At 49.3% G+C, this 12,858-nt stretch overlaps 1 protein-coding gene across 1 annotated transcript in view; it reads right to left on the bottom strand.

The window, feature by feature from the left end:
- Positions 1-9,628: 9,628 nt before the first annotated feature.
- The window catches only part of LOC117887098 (zinc finger protein 248-like), a 236,550-nt gene continuing 233,320 nt past the window's right edge, over positions 9,629-12,858 (bottom strand). Inside the window, exons 3-6 of the mRNA XM_034789340.1 lie at positions 12,466-12,592; positions 11,729-11,842; positions 10,913-11,415; positions 9,629-9,637 (exon numbers count right to left, since the gene is read on the bottom strand). Coding sequence (XP_034645231.1) covers positions 9,629-9,637; positions 10,913-11,415; positions 11,729-11,842; positions 12,466-12,592 — 753 coding nt within the window. The remainder of the gene's footprint in view (positions 9,638-10,912; positions 11,416-11,728; positions 11,843-12,465; positions 12,593-12,858) is intronic.

Genomic DNA, 12,858 nt, shown 5'->3' with positions numbered 1-12,858 from the left:
CCAACTGGAATTTGTGAAATGGTTTTTGGATGTTTTTCTACGTTTTCAGATATATTGATTTCCATCACAACAAAGAAGAGAAAGTGTACAGTGCTCATTTGATATTATTTTTTATTACAAATATTTGTACTGTAAACATGCAAAACAGAAGTAGTATTTTTCAGTTCACCTCATACAGGTACTGTAATGCAATCTCTTTATCAGGAAAGTGTAACTTAGAAACATCGATTATTTTAATGATATAAGTGCACTCAAAAATAAAGCAATTAAAAACCATATAGCCTAGAAGTCAACTCAGTGCTACTTCTTTCTCTGCCACTCGCTATGACAAACAAGTTCGTTTACATTTACGAGAGAGAATGCTGCTTTGTTTCTAATTTATGATTTCATCCGAAAGTGTGAGAAGGTGTTCGCACGGCACGTTTGTAGCTGGCAATGCAAGGTATTTATGTGCAAGATATGCTAAACATGCATATGTCCCTTCGTGCTTTGGCCACCACTCCAGTGGACATGCTTCCATGCTGACGATGCTGATTTTTAAAAAAAATGCATTAATTCAATTTGTGACTGAACTCCTTGAAGAAGAATTGTATGTCCCCCGTTCTGTTTTACAAACCTTCTGCTGGTGGCATCTGACTCAGTTGATGAAAATGAGCATGTGTCGGTCTGGTCTGCTTTGGATGTTATCGATTAGAACCCGTCATTAGCATGGATGCATGTTTTCTGGAATGGTGGTTGAAGCAGGAAGGGACCTATGACTTTTTAGAGCATCGGGCACATAAATATCTTGTGACGCCGGCTGCAGTAGTGCAAGGAGAATGCCTGTTCTCACTTTCAGGTGACATTGTGAACAAGAAGCGGGCAGCATTATCTCCTGCAAATAGTTATCAAATTTGTTTTTCAGAGTGATTGGCTGAACAAGAAGTAGGACTGAGTGGAGTTGTAGGCTCTAAAGTTTTACATTGTTTTCTTTTTGAATGCAGGTATTTTTTTGTACAAAATTCTACATTAGTAAGTTCAACTTTCATGATAAAGAGATTGGACTAAAGTAATTACAGTTGATGAATTGAAAAATACAATTTCTTTTGTTTTTTACAGTGCAAGTATTTATAATAAAAATATCAAGTGCTCACTGTACACTTTGTATTGTGTAAAAAGAACAAGGAGTCCTTGTGGCACCTTAGAGACTCACAAATTTATTTGGGCATAAGCTTTCGTGGTCTATAACCCACTTCATCAGATGCATGGATTGTATTCTGTGTTGCAATTGAAATCAGTATGTTTGGAAATATCTAAAACATCCAAAATATTTAAATACATGGTATTCTATTATTGTTTAACAGCGTGATTAATCACGATTCATTTTTTTAATCGCTTGACAGCCCTGGAATATATATCTTTTTAAAGTTTGTGATAAACTGTCTATGAACAGCTTTATGGATAATTACCTTATGTTAATCCATGTAGTTTTATTACCTGTGATGCTTGGGAAATAGGAGTGTATTTCCAAAACCTATTGTTCCCCCAAAGACTGCCTGCTGTCGAGAGGCTGCAAAAATGTCTATATAAACTCTTGGGACCTGATCCTTTCATCTCAGATCTTCTTAAGCTTTATTCGTGGGGAGTTTGAGTCGTAAGACTGAGATCTCCAGTCCTCTCTGGGCCGCCCTGATATTGAACATTGGACTAGAGCATGATGAAATTGTTAGGATATAGATATTCAAGCCTGTCTGTAAAGGCCTATACTTTAAGAATGTAGGTATATGTTTATTATTTAGCTGGTTATAGAGGTATAAAAGAATCTGTGTAAGGCCTTCTCTCACTGTGACAGTCTGAGGCCTGTTCTTAGGCTAAGGCCTTTGGCCAAGCAGCAGAGGCAGGCATAAGCTGGAGAGCGAACGGTCACATCCTCACATTCCAAACTAGTTGAAATAAGGCAATGTGGGGCTGTTAGATCGGATCAACTTCCTGTCACCTCCAGAGAAAGGGAAGAGCCTAGAAGATGTAAAAGGAAATTTAGTTTGATAGTTTTCTGTCTGATAAGAACTCACTTAGCAATAGACAGCTGGGAAACCCTTATGTCTTTATAGATGTAGTTGTGAAATCCTCACTTCTGTATTGTTTTGTCATTCTAGTTACCTCTTTGCTGTGTTTATTGCATGGTCTCTGTCTGGTTCAGTGATTGTTTCTGTCTGCTGTATAATTAATTTGGCTGGGTGTAAACTAATTAAGGTGGTGGGATATAATGGCTAACTAATCATGTCACAATCAGGACTGATTAAGTAAAATTTAGGAGACTGATTGGTTAAGGTATAGCTAAGAATATTATATATAAATTAGGGGCATACAGGAAGTAAGTTCGGATTCGAAAATAAGGAAAAGCAACTTGGGTTTAAGCTTGCTGGAAGGTCACCCTAATAAACGTTGACTTGTTTGCACCTCCGGACTTTGCGTATTGCTGCTCTCTGTTTATGCAGGAAGGACTGGGTAAGCGAAAGGGTGAAGGAATAAGCCCGCTAACATCTTGGTGCCATGACTCAGATGCATCGCACTGGATAGGTGAGTGGCAGCCTGTAAGTCCCCCTCCTCAACAGTCCACGCAGCTGCTTGGAGGGGGTATGACGAACTCTCGTGATGGTAGTTGTGGGTTCTGGCCAGCTGGGATAATGGATTTTTTGAACAAATGGATAAGCAAGAATCAGAGCCCATAGCAGGTGCAGGGGTCTACCTGGGATGAGTTTGAGAAGGAGATGGGGGTGGTTTTGGGAGACCCCAAGGGAAAGGGATGTAGGAAAAAGAGAATGGTATTACAAGGTTTGTGTGCTGGGATGGCATACTGGGTAAAAAGGAAAGCCGATCTCCTCCAACCCATTAAGGCTTTGGAGGGGATCGCGGAACAGCAATGGATTTTAACAGAAAAATCTGTGTTAGCGGCAGAGGTACCGGATTTGAAAGCACGGGATGCTGCACGGATAAAGGAGTCTTGTCAGGCAATCTGAGAGAGAGGAACTGCTGGGAAGTGTAGGAGACTTAGAGGAGGAATTGTATCAATGTAAACATTGGGGCAATGGATTTGGAGACCCCAAATCATCCACCCCACTAATGGAGCTGATGGAAACACCTCCACCACCCTACCCTGAAAAAATACTGTACCCACCACTGCCAGTGGACGTTGTAAGCCGGCGATTCACTGTTACAGCCGCCGTGAGAGACGCTACGAGGGAGGAACTGCAGGAGGCAGGAATAGTGGCCCCAGTTGCAGGGTGAGGGGACCATGCCCCACAAGAAGTAGAACCGGCAGAAATCCGCCCGTTTTCCCTGAAGGACCAGGAGACATTACTGGGCCGTTTGGGAAAGGTACCCTGGGAGGATTGGGATCAGTTTGTGCTGTGGCTAGTGGAAGTAGGCAGGGAAATGGAGGATCTAACTCGTGAGGATCAGGTGATCATATGGCATAGTCTTTTGGGACGGGGCACCTTAGGAATCGATGTGGCAGGACTGGCACACCCATTTCTAATCCCCGGACAGGTGGCAAAACAGTTGTTTGGGGTGCACTCTCGTACTGTGGGGATGAATAAGATGAAGCGAATCCCTGGGGAAACAGGGCGGGATACACTTAATTGCCTACAGTCATGGGCACGGTGCTGGGTGTACCCCAGGACGGTCTATGGGGGATACCCGAGACAGGAGCACCAGGTCCTGGTGGGGGTGTAGAGCATGGTAGGGGTGTGGAATTGCTGGAGAAATAGTTGGAGCTGAACGATACGCAGTTTGGGGCATTTAAGTTTGCAGCATCCTGAACTTGCTCCCAATCAGCTACCCCAGTTTCTGGAACAGGGAGATGTGTGGAGGCAGATGCATCAGCGGGGAGAGCCAGTCCATGTTGTTATTGCAGGGGATCAGTACAAGGTTGAAAGGGGTGGATCAGCGCATAGGGGAGGAGGGAGAGGGAGAGGCCGTAGCTTTTGGGGGGGGGGGTAGTCAGGGATGAGCAGGAAATTACAGAGCAAAGTTCCAGAGACTGCAGGCTCAACTGACTATGCAGGATCTTACCAGAGGAGGGGGAAAGTGGCCCAGGAGGCCAGGGGACTGGGACTGGGACTGCCTGAAATGCCAGACACACAATTTTGCTTGGAGACAGAAATGTGTTCGGGGCCGGGACCCCCAGGCCCCCTGTGAACCAGTGGGAGGGACAGAGGTCGGTGCTGCGATTTTGGGGTGACCTGGGAGGCATCCTGTCCATGTTCTCAGTTTAGGATGGGACGCGTCTGCTCGCCCCACGCAAAGATCTGAACACAGGCGCTCAGCCGAGTCCCTTCCACCCGGAGAGCCAATTGCAGAGTTGGACGCTGAGGAGTTGCTGATATTCAGAGCAGAGTTTGAGCCACTGTTTCCGTAGCATCCCTGCCAGCTGTCAGCCTGCTCCAGCAGCAGGGCTCTCAGCCATGCAGGGAGAGATGGACACACCTGGGGAGAGCAGGGGAGACATGCAAGGGCCAGACAAAGAGTGAGGAGCAGCTGGGGAGGAGAACGGCTCTTCTTGCCAAAAGGGGAAGAGTGGGCAGGGGGAAGAGGCAGGGGGGAAGGATGGGAGTGAGACGGGGAGAAGATGGAGTGGTGGGCAAGGGGCATGGGATGGGGACGAGAAGGGAATAGGGGGAGAGGGTCAGGGAGGGAAGCTGGAGCCCAGCATGTGGCATCCCCTTGGCAGAAGCTGACTCCCCTGTGAAGCAGGCCCATCGAACCCTCACCCTGACAAGCCCCACCTCCCCTGCATCTGTACCACCCCGATGATCCCCCCAGTCACCCTCCCCACTGAGCCCCAACCACCTGCACCTGAACCCCCATCCAAATGAACCCCACTTCTCCTACATGTAGACCCCCTGCTGAGCCCCAAACACCTTCACCTGGATCCCCTGCAGAGTCCCATTGCCCCTGCACCTGGAACCACTCAATGAGCTTCTGTGCATCCAGATCTCCCACTGAGCTGCCCGCACCCAGATTGCCCCACAGAGAACTCTCTTACCCCACCTGGATCTCCCCACACTAAGTCCCTCGGCACTCGGATCCTGCTGCCGGTCTGAGCCTGCTCACCCACACCTGGTGCCCCTGGCACAGGGGGGCAGAGCCCCAGGGTGTTTCTGGGGCAGGCCTGGCCCTTGCGCTGTGTCAGGGTCAGGTGCAGCGTCACGGCCGAGTCCCTGTCCCAGTGTGTGGTGGGGTGGGGGGATGCTGCAGGGTGATCTCCCACCTCCATGTAACCAGTGGCCTTTGCTCCCCACTGCTGTGTTGGAGCCTCCACATTGATTTACTCACAAATAAAATGTGCAGAATTTTAAAATAGTGTGTGCAGAATTTTTAATTGTTTGGTGCAGAATCCCCTCAGGAATATGGGTGCAGGGCTGCTGTGATGGTGGGACTGAGGAAGGAGGTGGGCAGTGGGTTGGTCTATGGGCGGGGGGCACTGGGCGAGTGGTGTGGTGTGCAGGGTGCTGTGCAGCTGTGGTGGGAGGCCAGTGGGGGAGGTCTCAGGGCGAGGGGGCGCTGGCACAAGGATGGGGCTCTGGGCAGGTAAGGTAAGATAAGGGGAATCTGCAAAGGTAAGGGGAACACTGGCAGCACAGTGCTGGGCTGGTTTGTAAACAGCGCCCTCTGCTGGGCTGTATAGAGTGGGGCCGCTCCTGCCTCATTGTGCCCAACCTGCCCTTCACTCTGGAGACTGACCATTCCACCCTGTGCACCTTGCCCCGTGCGGGCCCACAAGTATGTTTGGCACCGTGCCCTCGAAAAGTTCATCTGGCCCTGCAGAGTGCGGCTAATAGTTTTCCTTTTGCCTTTCCGATTGTGTCCCTATTTTATTAATTGCTGTTTTGTAAATTGCATTTATTCTGAACTATAGACAATGGTCAGGGAAGAGGTCAGGGAAGCGTCCAGAGCGGAGAAAGTACCCGGAGTGGGGACGCTCTAGCCCGTGTCCTGAGTGGTCACAACCAGGTTGGGGGATGAGCCCCTCAGGAAGCCTGGGCCCAGCCTTGTCAGGGTTATAAGGACTTTGCCGCACAGGAGAGTGGAAGGGGAGCCCTCCAGGTGAGGTAGGGTCTGGGTGAAGGAAGAGGGAGCGAGGACTCAGATCCTTCTGCTATTCGACTCCACCGGGGGGGGGGGTGTTAAGTCCTCTCTTGGGGAACGATCGCTAGGCTCAGTCCTGACAGCAGGAAGTGACTGGCAGCCGCTGCAGCGACTCTGGCTCCCAGGCTCCTGGGGAGATCCCCGAGCCCTGGCCGCTGGTGCTGGGAGCCCGGAGCCCGGGCTGCAGATGGGAGAGGGGAATCTCCATCAGGGCCCTTCCCGCTACTCCCCAGGAGCCTCTCCCAGGGCAGAGCCCCCATCCTGGCAAGGGCCCTTCCCGGCCAGGCCCCTGCCCCAGGGGGGCAATGCTCGGAGGGAAGATGAGAGAGACCCGCCCCCCCGTCACCCCCGGGCTGCAGTGGGAGTTTTGGCTCCGGGCTGCTCCCAGCGGAGCTGGCTGCGATTCCCTGCACTGGGCCCGGGAAAGCTGCCGCCAGTTCCCGGTGTGTGCAGGGCTGGGGCAGGATCACGTTACCGCCCATCCTCCCCACCCCCTTCTACTGCTGTTTGTTTCCCTGCCCAAGGCCACGCTGCTGTGGACGGAAGCTGCAGCTCAGGGAAATCTGAGGGGGACAAATAGGGGGGGCAGAAGGTGGCCTGGGGCCAAACTGAATGTTGGGTGGGGGGCCCAGCTGGGGGCCGAGGAAGGAGAGGGGCCCAGGAGCCTAATCAGGGTGGCGGGCAGCACAGGTGCTGGATCTATGCTGGAGGGGGCCATGCTGCAACCCCTAGCTTGAAGGGGTTTCCATCCTATCCATGGTTTACAGTTTGGTTCAATGTATCTCAGCACACCCAGTGTTAAGATTGTTTCAGCCCCCCTGTCTGGGACTAGGAGCCGGGGATAAGAACGGGATACAGCCAGCGGGGGGTGAATCTAGGGCTGGGGGAGGCTTGCCTCGCCCACTGTAGGGGCAGGACACCAGCCCCTGAGCACCCCCAACTTCCCCCCCCCACCTGCTGCTTGTGTGGCCCCACCCTGAACCCCGGGGGCAACCTAAGGAGAAGCCTCACCCGCCCCTCACAGGGGCACTCCACCTCCACAGTCAGCTGTAAGAAGAACAGGAGTACTTGTGGCACCTTAGAGACTAACAAATTTATTAGAGCATAAGCTTTCGTGGACTACAGCCCACTTCTTCGGATGCATATAGAATGGAACATATATTGAGGAGATATATATACACACATACAGAGAGCATGAACAGGTGGGAGTTGTCTTACCAACTCTGAGAGGCCAATTAAGTAAGAGAAAAAAAACTTTTGAAGTGATAATCAAGCTAGCCCAGTACAGACAGTTTGATAAGAAGTGTGAGAATACTTACAAGGGGAGATAGAGTCAATGTTTGTAATGGCTCAGCCATTCCCAGTCCTTATTTAATCCTGAGTTGATAGTGTCTAGTTTGCATAGTTTATTCAAACTCTTAAGAACATAGGCTATTTTTTAAAAAAATGTAGGTACTTTAAAATCAGGCATTACAGTGTCTAAATATGGATTTAAGTAAGTGGCCTGATTTTCAGAAGAGCTGAACACCCACAAACAGAAGAAAATGTTTGGACACTGATCTACATTTTTACTAAACTTTCAAATCTATGAAAGTTCCAGTCCTTCAATGAAGCCCATGAGCCAGGTCTCATAATACCCCTATACTTCCAAGCCTATCCTTGACAGAAAATACCATAGGTTACCTTTGGTCAGACTCAATGGACTCTTGAGCCTTTTCATCCCATGATGTTCAAGGGGAGATAGATTCAATGTTTGTAATGGCTCAGCCATTCCCAGTCCTTATTCAATCCTTTGTTGATTGTGTCTAGTTTGCATATCAATTCCAGCTCAGCAGTCTCTCGTTGGAGTCTGTTTTTGAAGTTTTTCTGTTGTAATATAGCCACCCGCAGGTCTGTCATTGAATGGCCAGACAGGTTAAAGTGTTCTCCCACTGGTTTTTGAGTATTATGGTTCCTGACGTCAGATTTGTGTCCATTAATTCTTTTGCGTAGAGACTGTCCGGTTTGGCCAATGTACATGACAGTCAGCTGTGACTCTCAGCCAGCTTGGAAAACAGACGGGTTTATTGGTTGCTGGGAACACAGCATAGAACAGAGCTCGTTAGCACAGAAATCAGGAGCATTTAGCAAAGTTCATCTGGGGGGGAATCCAGAGTCCCGAGCCCTGGACTCTCCCTGCTGAGTCCCAAACCAAGAGATTGACCCACTTTCAGCCCACCGTCCTCAGTGATGTCCTACTGCTCCTCCTCCGTGCTTTCCCTTTCCCCCTGGAAAACAGGTCTCGTGGCCTCCCCCATCTCGCTGTTCTCCAGCACCTTTGCCTGGCTCCTTGCAGAGGACTGACTCCGGCCATGGCTTGCCAGGATACCGAACTTTGGCCATTCTCTAAGCCCAGGGAGCCACTCTTCAGTGACACCTGCCCTCTAGAGCTCTCTGCAATGATCACACACCTGTATCCCACCAGCTTGATACTTGAGTAACACATGGGGAGACTGAGGCACACACTCGGTATTCAGAGAAAACATTCAGAACATTCCCGCTTCATCACACTCCTCTGAGACCAGCCCCAGGGGCATGTTCTCCAGTGGTTCGAACCACTCTAACCATACCAGCCCCTGAGCCTGAGCCTCCAGGTGATGGAGATGTTACCTCAAAGGGGAGCCACGGTAACTCTAGATGTATTATGATGTAGGCATTGAGATGTAAAAGCAAGTCCCTTTTACTCAGAAGAGCAGACCCACCCTCTGTCATGTCTATCACCGGTGGACTGGTGTATGGATCTCCCTCCCTCTTCCCTATGTGTAGTGCAAATAATAAAAACTGACAATAGGTAAAGATGAAAACAACAGGTAAGTGTATGAAAGGAATGAATACCATATAGGGAAGGGATAAATATGAAAGAACAGTAGCTAAATAACAAGACAAACAGTGAAAGAGCAGCTTTTAAAACAGGAACATGAAGCTCCGGTCCAAAATACAACTCACCCTAGGATAGCTTAGTGATTTGAGCATTAGTCTGCTAAACCTAGAGTTATGAGCTCAATCCTTGAGGGGGCCATCTAGGGCAAAATCAGTACTTGGTCCTGCTAGTAAAGGCAGGGCGCTAGACTCAATGACTTTCAAGGTCCCTTCCAGTTCTATGAGATAGGTATATCTCCATATATCTATAAACACCAACTGAAAAAACCCTATTTATCTTACTGTGTTGTCAGCACATTGGTGGCAGTGGTGAAGTCCAGGACCTGCACTCGTTGGGTAATTGGAACCCGCAGAGGAGGAGTACTGGAGAGTCCCTTGATGTCTCAGGGCGGAAGAAGCAGACTGAGAACCCTCTGATGATGTTGTATTGTAGATAAATCTCTGATAATTTTCATATGACTTTACATTGTGCCTCTTCATATAACCTTGTGGTGGGTCTACCCACGTGTGACATTTGTTTTCATGGGACTTTGTATCAAAGCCTCATTTAGAAACATTGCATTGCCCTTGGTATAATATTTTATAGCCCCTAAAGATAGAATAAGATAGAAGAAAAATTCTTTTTGCTAGCAGTAGAACAAGAGCTCTCTCCCCCCCCTTAATCAATTGCCCTGTTGAATGAATGAGGTGTGGATGAGCAAGGCATGAAAGGCAGCACCTCCAGACAGCCTCAACTGTTGGAAAGGGGCTGGGAGCCAGACCCAAGGACAATAAAACGTGTCAAGAGGGCTCATTAAAGACAAGCAGACATACTGACGGCCTCGGGGGGTTAGAAGCAAGCACCTTCTTTTGGAAACACCCTCTTTGCAGCATTGGGACAACACTCAAAAGAAAGCAGCACAAAGGACCAATGAACACAGACACAGAGTTTAAATCTGGTATAAATTTGCATAAGAGGAAAGCTGCTATAAAAGTGAGGTGTCTTGCAGAGGACCCCGGGTCTCGTCTTGTCAACATGGGAGCATCGATCCGGATCGGCAGAAGCCCGGCTCCACCCCCTCCCCCATCTAACTCACCTGGCCAGTGAAGTTAAGGGGAGCAACTAATTGGTAACAACAAGACGGAGTGTGTTTGTGTGTGTGTGTGTGTGAGTGTAAGTGTAATATATTATATGCATATAATACAGGGTTAATGAATACATGTATTACTAATAAATGTGGCGTTTTGCCTTATTCCCCCTGAAAAGATCCTGTGCAGTATTTTAAGTACAACAGTATCCAGGAGCAGGTGAGACATGGAGCCATTGGTCACTACCAGTTGAGTCCGTCGATCTACCCAGCTTTCTATCCACTTTATGGTCCATTCATCCAGCCCACACTTCTTTAACTTGCTGGCAAGAATTCTGTAGGAGATCATATAAAAGCTTTGCTAAAATCAAGGAATAACACATCCACTGCTTTTCCCTCATCCACAGAGCCAGTTATCTCGTCATAGAAGGCAATTAGGTTACTCAGACATGACTTGCCCTCTTCATCCAAGTCTTTGAAAATACACATTTACATTTCAATCTCTAGCTATCTAAGGTGGACACACTTTTAAAATCTCTCTCTAAACGTTGACCCTGAGTCAATTACATGCAAGTTGCTTAAACCTTTCTTGCCACGTGTCACAGAAGTTTAGATCCTGTGTGGATTCTTCCATGTTTAATAAGGTCAGACCTCCATATGAAACACTTTCCGCAGTCCAAGCACTTGTGGGGTCTCTCTCCTGTATGGATTGCCTGATGTTGAACAAGGTGTGACCTTCTTATGAAACTTTTCCCACAGTCCAAGCACTTGTGGGGTCTTTCTCCTGTGTGGATTGCCTGATGTTTAACAAGGTCTGACCGCTCTATGAAACTTTTCCCACAGTCCAAGCACTTGTGGGGTCTCGCTCCTGTTTGTAATGCCTGATGTTTAACAAGGTTTGACTTTCTTATTAAACTTTTCCCACAGTCCAAGCAGTTGTGGGGTCTCTCCCCTGTGTGGCTTAACTGATGTCTAATTATTTGTGTCTTTGATATGAAACATTTCCCGCACTCGAGAGACTGAAGGTAGTGCCAGGGTGTCTCTTTCTTGGGATTTGTCTGCGGCGCTGTGGGATCCTCCTCTCCTCCCCCACCGTTAACAGATTCATCCACTTTCTTCCCTGGGAGGTGTCCCAGAAGCCTCTCTGACCTGTGCCAACTTCCCCAGGCTTCTGCCTGCTCCAAGCACTGGGAAAAATTCCCTTCAGCTCTTCCCACAAAGGTCCCCTGCGGTTCCAGTTCCCCAGGAACTTCCTCATGATGATTCCCCGCCTCATTCTCACTCCCTCGCTCAGCACCTGCTGGGAGAGACACAATCCAGACAGGAGTCATTGTGCTGGGGAGAAAGAGGAATAGCACAAAGGGAAAACCCAACACAAAGACTGAGCAACGGGACTCCGCCTCCACATCCCACCCAAACACTCACAGAGAAGGAAAGCTGCAAAGCAAACACCTGCAGAGAAGAGGCTGGGTGGAATGGCGTGAGCTATATCTGATGAGTGAAGCCCTGTCCTGACTGAGATGAGGAAGAACTGAGGGTGCTTACTCACACCATATTTTGGGATCCTAACCTTTTTCCTTCATTCCCTAGATGGTTTCTGTGTCAGTCCTCACCTGTACGGGTGCTTCTCAGAAGCCTTCTTTCCTCGCAGACTTGGAGATCAGAAACCCAGGGCTCTTCCCCTCGTTCCAGCCGGGCGATCAGCTCAGGTTTCGGAAGGGGGAATCCTGTGCAGAGGGTGAAATCAGACCAGATTAGGGTGCATGGAGCACTGGTGGAGTATTTGTCAGAAAGGACATTCCGTGAGTGAAACCTGTCCCTGTGCTCTGCTGGAGGAACGTGGAAGCCAAGTGGATGGGAAAATGGTCACTGAGTCTCTTGCGCAGAGGAAGTTATCTGGGGAGGTGAGTTGAATGATTACTACACCCTCACTAGGCGTTCCCAAGATCTGTGCACTCTGGGGGCCTTGCTGACTCACACACAGCTCTGGACTTAAACCCCTGCCTCTTTCTAAACCTGCAGAGCCCAGAGCCCTCCTCATGGCTGGAGCTATTACCAAGGAGGGAGGTGAACAGGGATTGTTTGTGCAGCTGTGAAACAACACAGACAGGACAACGATGGATTTATGCCCCTTTGAAAGCTGGAGGGTGGGGATGGTTTAGCTTGTCCATTGTGTTTTGACACCCATGTCCCACTGGAGAGGGCACAGAGATGCAAGTCTCTCTCACACGGCAGCTGTGCATTATGGAACCCATTCGCCTCTGAGCTAACTGACCAGGGAAGAACCTGAACAGAGTTAGACATGCAGACCCCACGACTTCGAATAACCGAGGGGACAAGAATCCCTTACCCAGTGAGGTCACCGTCTCGTAGTTCTCCTGCATGACGTCCCTGTAGAGGGCTCTCTGAGCGGGGTCCAGCAGAGCCCCCTGCCCCTGGGTGAAATACACAGCCACCTCCTCGAAGGTCACCGGCATCTGGAACACCAAAAGCCCCCACTCATTACCTGATGCTTCAGCCACAATCCCACTAGTCATCTGTGAGGACAGATAAAGAAATGGAAGCTCTGGGAGCGACAGAGTAGCAGAATCCCACCCCCACCCTGCTCAGAGCAGCCAGGAGCCTTCATGGGATGGGGAGAAGGTGAGAGCTACTTGTCTCCCCACAGCACACGGAGCAGGGCAGGGTCTCCTCATTTCCCACACACCTGCGAGACACAGGCTGATACGGGAAGCAGAGCTCT

The sequence above is a fragment of the Trachemys scripta genome, chromosome 14 (genome assembly GCF_013100865.1).
Source record: "Trachemys scripta elegans isolate TJP31775 chromosome 14, CAS_Tse_1.0, whole genome shotgun sequence".
NCBI lineage: Eukaryota > Metazoa > Chordata > Testudines > Emydidae > Trachemys > Trachemys scripta.
Note: the sequence above shows the minus strand (reverse complement) of the source record. Positions and strands in the feature narration are given on the sequence as shown.